The 14,172-nt window shown below is 33.5% G+C and overlaps 1 protein-coding gene across 4 annotated transcripts in view; it reads left to right on the forward strand.

The window, feature by feature from the left end:
* Positions 1-14,172, forward strand: part of TOPAZ1 (testis and ovary specific TOPAZ 1) — a 77,991-nt gene that overhangs the window by 61,914 nt on the left and 1,905 nt on the right. Inside the window, exons 17-19 of one of the 4 annotated variants that reach the window (XM_004419583.3) lie at positions 5,784-5,948; positions 7,263-7,466; positions 12,261-12,444. In XM_004419583.3, coding sequence (XP_004419640.2) covers positions 5,784-5,948; positions 7,263-7,466; positions 12,261-12,444 — 553 coding nt within the window. The remainder of the gene's footprint in view (positions 1-5,783; positions 5,949-7,262; positions 7,467-12,260; positions 12,445-14,172) is intronic. The other 3 variants (XM_087430813.1, XM_087430814.1, XM_087430815.1) reach the window with 3 other exon arrangements.

A 14,172-nucleotide genomic window follows, 5' to 3' on the forward strand; every position in this document is an offset into this window, starting at 1 on the left:
ATATTTTTTCCCTTTTAGAAAAATGTGCATTTATTACCTACTAAACTTTTTAAAGAAAGGGTTACATACATTATTCATGTCTGAGAAATGCAGAATATTTTACACATTTTTGGTTTAGTGGGTGGCAGACTTTATAGTGAGAAGAAATCTATTGTTTTGGCTTTTCACTTTGACATTTAAAACTCTTTCTCAGCACTAGTAACTTGTATCCTGGCAAATGAGCAACAAATTCCTACCCTGCCTTCTCCCCTTACCAGCATAAAAAAAGCCTTAAACCATGATCATGGTTTGGAGGCTGAAAAATAAGTGTCTTAACACTCTAGAATATAAATTTTGTAAAAAATTATGCCATTTATTGAGAAACTGCCCTTGAACTTAAAATAACTTTTATTGCCTTAATATAAGGAATACATATTCATTATAGAGAAATAGGAAAAGGTGGATAAGCAAAACTGATGATAAGAATTCCTTATTCAGTCACCCAGAAATCACTATTATCCTCCTTAATGTTACTATACAGTGTCTTTTTGTACCTTGCATTTTTTTCAGTGAACAGTCTTTCTGTAGACATCTTTCTAGGAAAAGGAATATTCTTATACAGCATTACTTAGTGGGTTGCATAGTTTTCCATCTTATGAATAAATAAATATCTATAAATATAATCTATATTTAAATACAGATACATAGATATATCCACGAATCCACTTTTCTTGAACCAGCTTGTTTTCAAATGTCTATAAGAGTTTTTGTGAGAAAATCCTAGAGAACTATTACACAGGTATATCTTCTATACAGACATTGTCCTTTTAAGTGTCACAGGTGCATATAAACAGTCCAAGTGTTAGTGAACAATATCATGGTTTTTAGTTATCAGACAGACTGGTGCATTCCAGTCTGCATTCAGTTTGCATTCAGTTTATGCAAACCCTAATCTGGCTATTTAATACATTCCATTCCAGGTCTTATATCTGTAAGTAGAATACAAAAGTACTCTACACCTTTAGAAAGGTTGTACTAATTATAGTCTTCTTACTAGTGTGTGAAGATGCATGTTATGAAACACCCTCCCAATGTTTAATATTATTATTTTTCTTATCTCTTTGCTAGTTTGATAGGGCAAAAGTGATATTCACTGCATTACTTTGCATTTAATTGCTTATTAGAAAATTTAACTATTTTTATTTTTTTTCCATTTGTACTCATTCTTATGTGAATTACCAGTTCATGTTCTTCGTCTGTTTTCGAATTTTAATATTTCTCTTCATTATTGTTTAACAATAATGTGAGTATTCGCTGTATACCAACCATTGTGCTAAGTGTGTTAGTTGTGTCATCTCATTTAATCAACACCAACCCCATGAGGTAGGTGATGATATCCCAAGATGAGGACACTGAGGTTCAGAGAAGATCACACAACAAATAAGTTTGGAACAAGAATTTCATTCCAGGTCTGTCTGATTGCAAATTCCCTATTTTTAAGCCCTACACCAGTACTGTTATTTCCCTAGTCTTTCCCTTAAGTAGACTTGATAAAATTGCAACTAGAGCAGAAGCACAAACCAGACAAACAGATCCAGGTCTAAGCTGGTCAACCACCTGAGCAAAACAGTGATTCTGATCTTGTTTTCGTAAATCTATGACAGTGGTTCTCAAACTTGACCGTCAGGATACTCTGGAAGGCTTGTCTTGGCCCACCCCCAGATTTTCTGATTTATTAAGTCTGGGATGGGTCCTGAGAGTCTGCATTTCTCACAAGTTCTCAGATGTTGCTGATAATGCTGCTGTTCTGGGGACCTCACTTTGAAGACCACTGCCCCATGGCAGTGACTTCTCACACCTCACCTGTGTCCCTAAACCACACTTCCTCAAGTCACTCCCCCAGTTTGTTAACCACTGCTATAAGCATTACCATTTTTATTATGGATTTTCTCCATTTAACTATCTTGACACCTTGCAAGGGAGGAAATGACTGGAGGGTTTTTGGGTTTTTTAAGATTTTTTTTCTAGTTTTAGGATATAATTGACATATAGCACTGTATAAGTTTAAGGTGTACAGCATAATGACTTGACTAACATATGTTGTAAAATGATTACCACAGTAAGTTTAGTTAACATCCATCATCTTATATAAATACAAAAAAAAAAGGAAAAAAAAAGTGATTTTCCCTTGTGATGAGAACTCTTAGGATCCACTCTCTTAATAAATTTCAAATATACCATACAGCAGTGTTAACTATAGTCACCATGCTGTACGTTATATCCCCAATACTTATTTATCTTATAACTGGAAGTTTGTACCTTTTGATGACCCCCATCCAATTCCCCCACCCTCACATCCCACCTCTGGTAACCAAAAATCTGATCTCTTTTTCTGATCTCTTTTTCTATGAGTTTGGTTTTTTTTAGATTCCATATACAAATGAGATCATACAGTATTTGTCTTTCTCTGTCTGACTTATTTCACTTAGCATAATGCTCACAAGGTCCATCCATGTTGTCACAGGCTGGAGTTTTTGAAAGCATGTATGTGTGTGTGTGTTTTGTTTTGTTTCTTTTTTTAGAAAAGTGTTAACTTTTTTATACTAGAAAATTTAACATAAAGGTTAGCTGAAACACCTGGCCCAGTGACTGACACTATAGTACTAATATAAGCATAAGCAATTTTAATATTTAAGAAAAACTGCATTCATTTTCAATCAGTGGATGGCTCTCCTCAGCACAGTGTTGTGTTAGGCCAGGTCATCTTCAGCCTCTGTTTCAATACCACAGTTGCACTTATATTTACTTACCTGGGCATAGCCACTATTTAGGTCATTAACACCTCTTTTCCAAATAATTTTCACCAAATATGAGCACTGGTCATTTTCAGTGATGGGATATTAGATTTTTGTTAATTTCTTCTTTGTACTTTTCTATTCTGCTTGTGTTTTTTATAGTGATCGTTTATGTTTTAAAAAAAATAAAACATTATTTTAAAAGGAAATCAACCAACTGGGCCTCATCCTAAGCAATAATATCTATGAAATCACAGGTTTAATGTTATTTTTATATTTAATGTGATCTTTATATTTTTATAATACACAAATTAATTACTAAAATTATAATGTAACATCTAAAATCAGTTCAGGTACCATCAATGATGTAAGTATCACAATTAGGAAATATCACACTGTAAATTATGCCCCTTTATTTTATAATAGTTTTATATTAAAGATATTAGTTCTTGATCTGTTGGATATTTGCAAATTTTTTCTTAGCTTTTAATTTTCCTTTAACCTTATGATTTTTTTGCATTTTTGTTCATTTTCTTCTTTTGCTCAACTGACATTTTTTTCTATTTAACATAAACTATTTTTTAAATCTTTAATAATTTTTGGTTTTTTCATGCTTTAGGCAGTCCTTAGCTATCTCAAAATTACATATTCACCCATTTGTTCTTCAAATTTTTGGATTCATTGTTAGTTTTAAATTTTGATATGAGGTGGGAACCTGACTTTATTTCCCCCAAATGTTGTCCCAACTCATCCTTTACTCACTTATTTTAAATGCCACTTTTATCATATATCAGAATCTTGTATCTGCTTGGGTCTGTTTCTGTACTTGTCTTCTCTCCCAGGGATCTCTGATTCTGTGCCAGCACCAATACCATTTTAGTTAATGTAGCTTTAGAATATGTGATAATATCTATCTATTTAGGCAAAACCACCCTTTCTCCTCTTCTTTTCCAAACTATTTTGTGCTATTCTCAAGTGTTTATTTTTTTGGATGAATTTCAGAATTATTAAGTCAGGTTTTAATACAGTTCTGTGGGAAATTTGATTGAGATTATATTAAATGTATACATTACAGGGAGAACAGATATCTTGAGATATTCCCCCATCACACTATTCACTATGGTAAATGATAGTTATTTGCTGGTCTCACTGACTAGCCTGGAAATTCATTCACTGCACACTGTCTTAATAGTCTTTATATTCTCAGTGCCTACATTCAAAATCGTGCATGAGTAATGACTGAATATGCATATGTTGGAAGGTAAGTGGATAAAGAATGGCTGTTACAGAAAATTTGCTTGCCTTTTTACTCTGAGATTTCTAGACAAATGGAAAATATTCCCCAACTGTGAACAGAGAAAAATAGGAGGATTAATGCAAGAAGAACTTTTATTGCCATAAAACTCTAGTATTAGGGACACTAGTAAACTGGTTTTTATTCTTGAGAATTTAATTCTCATAAGAGTTCTTATAAAATTTCCATAAAAGTATTTATGTTGATAGAATTGTGAACTGGTTGGATTAGTTAAAAGCTATTAATTTCCAAATGACTTTCCAATTATTAATTTCAGTTAACTTTGGTACATAAAATAACCAACTTATTCAGATTTTTTAATATATCTACACAATTTGGTAAGATTTCAAAACGAATCTCCTAAAATAGGATATATTCTTTCAAAAAATGCAACCATTGTTCTACCTTAACAATAAAGAATGAGTACTAAAGAACAATGCAATTTTTATGAGAAAAGCCTACATAGTCTACTTTTTATGTGTGTGGTATATCCACCAGATATATGATTAACAAAAAAATAGAACTTATTTGATCAAAATAAAATTCACTTTATAAGGAATGTTCATTTACTTTTTATGGGAAGTATGTTTAACAGATGATTCATGCAGTCTCTCAAGACCTTAAGTTCATTTAAATTTCTCTATATAGTAAAATTTAAGCAATTTAGGAGTAAATTAATGAGGGTATCTGTCTAAATATTCATAAAGCACTAATATTTGTAAAACATTGCCTACCACCTAATATAAATCAATTCAGTCAATCAATCGGGCTCTAGTAATTTAACAACAAGCTCTTGTTTTAAAGTTATGTACTAGATACTTTAAGGCTTTATTTTAGGACTGTGTACTTGAATTATCAAATCTTTTCTTTAAGACTTTTTGTATTCACTGTGCTGGGAAGGCCACAAAAGAAAAAGATTACATGACTTCTGCACTTAATCCACTTGAAAAAGAACATGGAGATGATTTGAGTGTTCTATAGCAGTGTTTCATTATGTGTCTCATTATGTGTATGATGATTGAGGGCCTTAGATAAATGATAAAATGTTGACATTTCTAACATTTTATCACCTCAGTGTTCTGTACTACAGTCTCCTATTGTTTTTCTCAATGTGAAAATCAGGGCAAAAATTAAGGAACTTCAGCATTATAGGTAATATTCTCTTTTTTTTAAGCTGTGTCATGGGTACATAAGAGTTCACTTTATTATGCTTTTATAACCTACATATGTTAGATATTCTTTGGTACATATCAAATATTTTATAATAAAAATTGTTTTTAAAATAGTAATTGGAGGGAAAAGCTGCTCCCCAAGAATACCAAAACTAATTATGTATTCTTTATTATAAAATTGTTGAACTTGTCCACACAAATATTTTACCTTATAACAAATACTCATGATAATTGAACATTTTTGTCATATAAAGAGAAACATTAACTTCAGAATCAATGACTGATTAATACACATAGAAAAATGAAGAATTAATTTAAAAAATAAGTATAACAAAGTGGTCATTAGTTTGCATCTTCTTAGGATGATGATCATCACTATACAAGTTGTTTCTGATAAATTGAGCCATGGTTATCTTTTCTGAGTACACATATCTAAGTTTTGCCACTTTCCAAAAGATATTTCAAAACATTAGTTGTGATTATACTGTTAAGTGTAATTTTTGTAGTGTAAATAAAGTATTAGTACTTTTTTTTTTTTGGAAGAGTCAGAATGGATAATCAATACACCACTGTGGCCTTGTGATAGACTGGATGTACTCAATCGACATAATCTGCTCTGTACAATTGCACATGAAATCTTAGCCAAGAGCCTTTACAGACAGACATTTGAAGTTTTGCAAAATCTACCAGGTTTTCAAAATTCTCAAGGTATGTTTTTTAAAAGTCTAGCTTAATTATCTGTTGCCCATCTGGTGTTTAACTGTTAGTAAGACACAGTTCTCTACCTGTTTTGGTTGAGTTTTGTATTCAGCATATATTTGTAATGAAGTTATTTTCTGTAAAAGGTGTTCTCTGCAAATTGAATATGCTTTCCTGATGGTTTAAAAGAAAATCAGAGATGCTTGTCTTTTAGGTTGTTTGTCAGCAGTTCCTAACAGAAGCATTTTCATCATTCCCCTTTCCCTACCTCTATCAAGTCATCAGCAAACAATATGTTAAGTGCCCCAGCAAGCTTCATATCTTAAAAGAAGTCATTGCATTGGACTAATGAAGAATACTTTTTCTTTTATCAATTAACAAATATAGAACGTAGTTTCCATTACCTTGGAACATAGGTAAACATGGAATAAACGGAGGAAATTAAGCAGATGACAAGTTCAAAGAAGGAGAATACTAATATGGAAAATGGTAGGGAGTGCTCTAAATGCTAAAGCTCAAGTCATATATGGACAGGAAGAGGGAGTCTATGTTAGGGAAACATGAACAAAAGCTTTAGGTCAGAAATGAGCTGAGTGGTGAGTTCAGAGGGATGGGTTAACATTTAATGAAAACGTTAATCTTAGGGCTTCCCCTTAGTGCTTTATCTATCCTGGTGTTTTAGGAAAGTTCCTCTGGAGGTAGTGTTTACGGAAGAGACTAAAGGTAAGGAGATCGATTTCCTGATAAGGCCTGGACCACTAAAAGATCCTAAAGTGATAAAGGCCTAGGGTCTAGGTCCTACATCAAACTGACTGAATATAGGAAATAAAATACTTGGGAATCTCCAAGGTGACTTCACTTTCTTCTAAGTGAAGAATAGAAATACCCAATAAAGGATTTTTTTAAATTTGAGACTGAATATTTATGAGGGGATGATTTATTTTGGGTCATGGGAAATATAAGTCTGAGGTCCGAACTGTAGCTAGAATGCAAACAGAACCATGCAGTCATTCATGTGAGACACTGACATGCAGTCACCTGTGGGGATCATAGACAGATGTGTTAATGCAGCCTCTGAAATCATTGTCAAGCTTCCTTTCATATTCTTCATTACAAAGTAAATCAACTGTTCTGCTTTTGTTGAATGCTTTTTTGTTTGTTCCTTAGAGAATATGTAAGATGATTGCATTTTAGTGACTGTGACTCCTATAGTGGGTAGGAAAGTGCCAAGGGGAGCAGAGGGAAAAGGAAAGTAGTAAGAGAGAGAAGTTTGAGAGACTAAGATAGATAAATTTCATTATATAAATTATTTTTTCTTTTCAGAAACTGTGGCGGTCTCACAGTATAGCCTTCTTTTTAATAAACTTCTAGATGCCTGTATAGAAAGCAACAGTCTTGGTATGTCATCCTCCGTAGCAGAATTTATGATTTCAAAGAGCATCCCTATTGATTTTTCTTTTCTTAGAAGATTAATTACTTCTTTAGGAAGGAGTTGTTTATGGCTCAAAGCCAGAGCCCACTACAAAAGTAAGTTACATTTAAAAATTTTTAATTTAATATATAGTTTTGACTTTGATTTTCTAACCCTGAATTCTTGTGTAATATTTACAACTAAGCATTTAAATATGTAGAAAGAGCAGTTGATAACACATTCAAAGACAGTGGTCTAAACAGATTTGTGCTCTCTTTTGAAACCTTATTTCTCGTTTCTAATTACTATATCTTTATTTCTTTGCACATAAGCATGTCCACTGGAGGATGCACAAAAGAAATAAAAACAGAATTGGAACCAGTTTGGCATATCTTAAATATATAGGAGTAAAACAATTGGGTAGAATGAAAGTTTAAGGAATATTTACATATTTTATTTATCCCCACTATATCCCTGATCTTTATAACTTAGAATATTTTATAGCAGGCCACATAGGAAGTACAGAGGCTGCCATCACAATGAACATGATACATAACAGTTTTCACATGGCTCCTAGTAATAGAACTTTGTTAATCTATTTACAGCTGTTTCTAACAAGGAAGCCTGGAAAATTAATAATTTTTCTAGTCCCAACCACCTCACAGTTTTTTTAATTAGAAAGTAATTCCGTATAGAATCTACATCTAGAAAACAATTCTTTTCTGCCTTCCTGCAGTAATTTGTCTTAAATTTCCATTTCTACCATTGTCATGTATATAACAAACATTTGAGTGCCTACTATGTGTCACCACTGTGCCAGATGAGTCAAACATTCCAGCCACCCCTACCAACACAAAAACCTCTCTTAACTTGGAAGTGAGAGTTTTCACATTACCAGCTATGATCAGTTTAGCAGGTGGAAACTTTTTTTTCCCAATCAAATGAGAAAGAAAATATTAGCGTGCATTCAGATAGTAATGTTAAGTATGATTTGATAAAATTTTCATTTCAGTTACATATATACATATATGTTTACTGGGACATTATGTAAAATTATTTCTTATTGCAGGTTACAATCAAAAGAAGTTTTGAAAGCAAAATTTTTAAAAAAAGGATCAGAAATTTAGAGGAAAGGTGGAATTGTTCATAACACCTCATTTTGATTTTGTGGTTGTGTTTCAACTCTTTATACTATTTCCCTGCTATAAATCACACACACAAAGTATATATGTACTATTTGCTATAACGTCTCGATTTTAGTGTTTAGAATTGATTTTAATGGGGTTGTTTTTCAAAGAATTGTGCAATTTGAGGAAAATGCCATCAGAAGGTTTTTGTATGCCACAGGGAGAAACTACAAACTTGGAAACATTTAAATGAGATTTCTATGAATCTTTCTATTTTTAGTTAGAAATAAAATTTTGTATTAAAGCAACTAAACTTAATCATTTATTTTAAAAATTCTTATTAACGGCCTTATTGATATATAATTCAAATACCACACAGTTCACCTATTTAATATGTACAATTCAATGGTTTTAGTATATTTACAGAGTTGTGCAACCATCACCACAATCAATTTAGAACATTTTCATCATACCAAAAAGAAAACCTATACCCGTTAGCAGTCACTCCCCATTCCCCCAAATTCTTCCAGCCCTCATAATAATTTAAAGATTTTTTTTAACCATGTGTTAAAGTAATTAATGCCGAGGTACAATTCAGTACCTTTATTATTAGCACTTTCCCTTTTATCTAAATACATCTATGCCTGATTTCATACACAGTGAAACTTCTGGGACTTTTGCAAGTGAAATTATAGGGTAAAGAGTATTTTTATTTTTTTTTTAAATGTACCTGAATTATGAAATGAAATGAGTTATTTATAGTCACTGATCAGTCTTCAGAATATCTCATTTCCTGACAATGTTGACATTTAAAATATCATTGGAACTCCCTTTAGATTTATCTTCACACACAGCTTAATGCTTGCTAGAAAAGCCTTTAAATGCCTTATAATCACATCCCATAGTACTCGATTCTGGGCTTACAGCTAATTTTTCATCAAGGCACTGGTTTAGGCTGTGCTGCCAGTGCCTTTGTTTTGCTTTTTTTAAAAATATTTTTTACAGCTTTATCGAGGTAATTTCACATACCGTAAAATTCATCCATTTAAAGTACAGTGCATTAGTTTTCATTGTATTCACAGAGTTGCACAGTCATCACTACAATCTAAATTTTAGAACATCTTCAGCACCTCCAGAAAAAGAAACCCTAAACATATTAGCATTAATTCCCCATTCCCTGGATGTCTCCTGCCCAGGCAACAACTAATCTACTCTCTGTTTCTATGGATTTGCCAATTCTGGGCATGTCACATAAATGGAATCATTCAATATGTAATTTTTTGTGACTGGCTTCTTACACTTAGCATAATGTTTTCAAGCTTCATCCATGTTGTAGCATGTAACAGTACTTCATTCCTTTTTATTGCTGAATAGTATTCCATTATATGGAATTTGTTCATCCATCCATCAGTTGATTTGAGTTGTTTCTACTTTCTGGCTATTATGAAGTACACTGCTGCAAACATTGACATATAAGTTTTTGTGTGGACGTATATTTTCTTTTCTATGGGGAGCAGAATTGCTGGCTCATATGGTAAATCTATGTTTAGCATTTTGAGGAACTGCCAATCTGTTTTCCAAAGAAGCTGTACCATTTTATATTTATATTCCCACCAGCCATGTGTGGGATATCTAATTCCTTCACATCCTCGCCAACACTTGTTACTGTGTTTTTTATTTTAGCCTTCCTAGTGAATTTAAAGTGATATCTCTTTGTAGTTTTGATTTGCTTGCTCCTAATGATGTTGAGCATCTTTTCATATGTTTATTGGTCATTTGTATATCTTCAGTGGAAAAAATCCTTTACCCACTTTTTTTCTTTGCACATTTTAAATTTTTTTTTATTGTTGAGTTGCAAGAGTGTGTGTGTGTGCATACCTATACACACACATATGTACATATACACATAGTATACATACATATACACTCTGGATACAAGTCCCATGTCAGATATATCAATTTCAATTTTCTTTTTCCATTCTGTGAGTTGTCTTTCACTTTCTTGATGGCTTTGCTTTTGTTCCCAAACTAATCAGAAGGAAATTGTCCAGGGACAGTAAAGTTGCCTTCCTGATGCTCCTAATTTGCTCTCCCTAGTCCTAAAAATACTGCTTTTCTCTCAGAGCTGAAAAGTCACAAAGGGAAGATATTATTAGTGTGTCTTTCTATTACTTTCCCCCTGTTAAACCAAATGGGAGTATTTTTCTTTTCATGTTTGATTTTAGGGAGAAAAAGTAATGTTAGTAAATTTCTATTCAATTTGTTATTTTTTGTTTTCCTCTTCTGGTCAGAAAAGTAAAACAGGAATGCACATAAATTGTACCTACCAACAGCTAGGAAAGTGAATGAGTCGATAGTTTGTTGTTAGTCCTGGAAGTGACCTAGGGAGATGGGACTACCTAGTGGTTAGGAATCCGAAATCTGGAGTCAGAAGGCCAGGGTGCTTACCCAAAGCCCCTCATCTATAATATGGGAGTCGTTGTACCTAATTTCAAAGGTAGTGAATCGCCAGGTTAAAATTAGATAAAATCTATATGTTTAGCACAGGTACCTAGCTCATAGTAGGTCCTCAAAGATTAGCCATCATCATCCACATTAGAAAGATTTCTTGAAGAAACATAACAAAACATTTTAAACACATTTTACAAATAGATTTAAATTGGTTTCAGTAAAATAATATGCAATATAATATTGCCTATACACAATTTGGATGGCCTAGGACTTAAGGGGATTTCCCTATTTATCACTTGTAATGAGCATTTAAACAGTTTAAAAGTTAAATCTCTTCTCTTGAAAAGTAAAAATCTTAGAACATGAGTTGGTGAGTACAGCTACACAACACACTGAGCACCTACAAGATGGAAATGTATTTTATTCACTTTTATATCTAGTGCTTAGCTCAATGCCATAGTAGGAACAGTAAATATTTATTGCACAAACTAGAAATGAGTGCACTCAAATATACAACTATGTGATACAAAGTAAAATCTTCAAATTATAATTACTATTTTCTTTTCCTACATTTTGGATTCATAATTCAAGATAGGCAATAATTATAAATATATTAGTTGCTATTAGACCAGATCCCATTAAAATAAAACCCAAGTAGCCAGTCTGTTTTTTAGTTATTCTGAAATTACGTTGTGTTGACTACGGCTAGAAATAAATGGGCAGTTGCCGCACTGAGGCTCAAAAGTCATTTCTCAGAGAATTTTTAAAATATATTTCTCACTTCAGGGCCGGCCCCATGTCTTAGCGGTTAAGTGTGCGCACTCCGCTACTGGCAGCCCGGGTTCGGATCCTGGGCGTGCACTGACGCACCACTTCTCCGGCCATGCTGAGGCCGAGTCCCACATACAGCAACTAGAAGGATGTGCAACTATGACATACAACTATCTACTGGGGCTTTGAGGGGGAAAAAAGGAGGAGGATTGGCAATAGACGTTAGCTCGGAGCCAGTCTTTCTCAGCAAAAAGAGGAGGATTAGCATGGATGTTAGCTCAGGGCTGATCTTCCTCACACACACACACACCCAAAAAATATATAGATATATATATTTCTCACTTCATATTTAATGTTTTAAAAGCATTTTACAAAGAATAATTTCAAATGTACTAGGATAAGCTCACTACCATTGAATTTGTGTAATTTCTGTAATAAATCTGCTTCTAATATGAGGAATTATTCTGTAATGTAAGTAATTATCACCTATGGATATTTTGGAAGTCTAGGTTTTCACCTATTGTGGTTTCAGTAAAGTTCAATCTATTATTTGATTTTCAGGTGCTCTTTCATTGGGTTGCTACCGACCATTGGAGGGAAATTTATACCGAAAACTTCTACTGATTCCTTCTTATTTCTCTGAGATTGAAATGCTTTTAGCTATTGAAATCTTCCTGGTATCTAATGCTAGTACTATTCAGGGTCCTGGAACTTCTACACAGATGCTACAGATAGTTTTGAAAAGGTAGGTTGATATAACTTCTAATTGCATCCTGAAAGGAGATTATGGTACCCTACACCTGCCCTAGGACATAAATGTTTTATATATTTATATATATATGTTTATATATATGTTCTTATGTATTTATATTTATAAACCCATGTATGTGTGTATTTACAAATTTTGGTAACATTTAAATTGAGAAAGGATTTGACCTATTGGAGACTTAAAACCAAACAAGTTAGTAGCATTCAATAAAAACTTGAACAACTTTGAAGATGCTGTTAGATGTTCAAAGAGATGGGTCCTCTTTAGGTATCCATCTTTTTTGTGTACTGATAGTTTTTAGATAGCTACCTAAAAGTTTTTTTTTCTTTTTGGTCAACAGAAGATCTAAGAACCAAATCTAAAATGGAAATATGTGATAGTTTATTAGGTTCAGTCAAGAATCCTATTGAAAATAAAGCCATCAGCCTAGTTTCTATATTTTAAAATGTTATAAATGCATAAATATTATAATGTAGCTGTTAGACCAGAGTGGCATCCCTTCAAATAATTTTGTTCAAAGTCCCAGAACGTAGGCTTATACTACTCCACTTTCTTGTCAGCCTTATCCAGGCAACTTGTGACATAAGGTCTCATGGTACTCCTGTTTTAAAGCTTCTTGACAAAAATTTTGGTTCAGTTTACTGGTGTTACAAAGCAGATCCTCAGATTGAATATTCTATCAGCTATCTATTATTGTGTATAAATTATCCCAAAACTTAGTGGCTTAAAACAGCAAATATTATTTTAGTTTCTGTGGGTCAGGAATTTTGGAGTAGCCTAGCAGAATGGTTCTGGCTCAGGTCTCTCACATTGTTGGAGTCAGAATGTGGTGGGGAGCTGGAGTCACCTACCTGATGGCTTGACTGGGGCTGGAGGATCTGTTTTCTAGATGGCTCACTCACATGCCTGTTGGCAGGAAGCCTCAGTTCCTCGCCATATTGGCCTTTCCATAGGTTCCTTGAGTGTCTTCATGACATGACAGCTAACTTCTCTGAGTCAGTCATCCAGGAGAGAAAAAGCAAGGAGGAAGCTATAGTGCCTTTTATGACCTTTATCAAGAACTGTGAAAACTCTTGAGATTTTACCCTATTTGCAGGCTACAGGTCAGCCTGCCACAGTTTCATGGATCATAGCATAAGACACAAGACTCCTGTGTGTGAGACAGAGGGCTTTATTACTTATGGTACAGCAAGCACCATGACTGCATATTTGTATCTCTTCCTCTTGCTCCCAAGTCTCACAGATGGGCCCACATGGACACCTGCACATGCAGTGGGTTCTATTATAAGAGAAGAGTCCTGAACTTAGGGAACCCAAATCTCTTATAATGGGTAATAAGCATGCCTGCCTTTGTGCTGCCTGGAAACACTATCTCCATCTCGTAAGGGTGTAAGCGAACTCCCTTTGCTCCAGAAGGAGAAACTATCTTTGTCTTTCAAGGTTGTTCACTGTATAAACATCCTTGAAATCCAGAACAAGGGGTAGTCAGTGTCTCAGCTCTCAAAACTTCCAGAAATGCAAGAGACCCATGGAGAATTATGATCTAACAACTTAGTGTCCAAAGTTGCTCACTGTCATTTCTGCTCTATTCTATTTGTGATAAATGAGTCATTTAATCCAGCCCACACTTAAGGCAAGGAGAATTAGGAAATAATTTTAGGTCTACCATTTATTTATTTATTTATTTATGTATTCATTCATTCA

The sequence above is a fragment of the Ceratotherium simum genome, chromosome 5 (genome assembly GCF_057802395.1).
Source record: "Ceratotherium simum simum isolate JZ-2026a chromosome 5, ASM5780239v1, whole genome shotgun sequence".
In the NCBI taxonomy this organism is placed as follows: domain Eukaryota; kingdom Metazoa; phylum Chordata; class Mammalia; order Perissodactyla; family Rhinocerotidae; genus Ceratotherium; species Ceratotherium simum.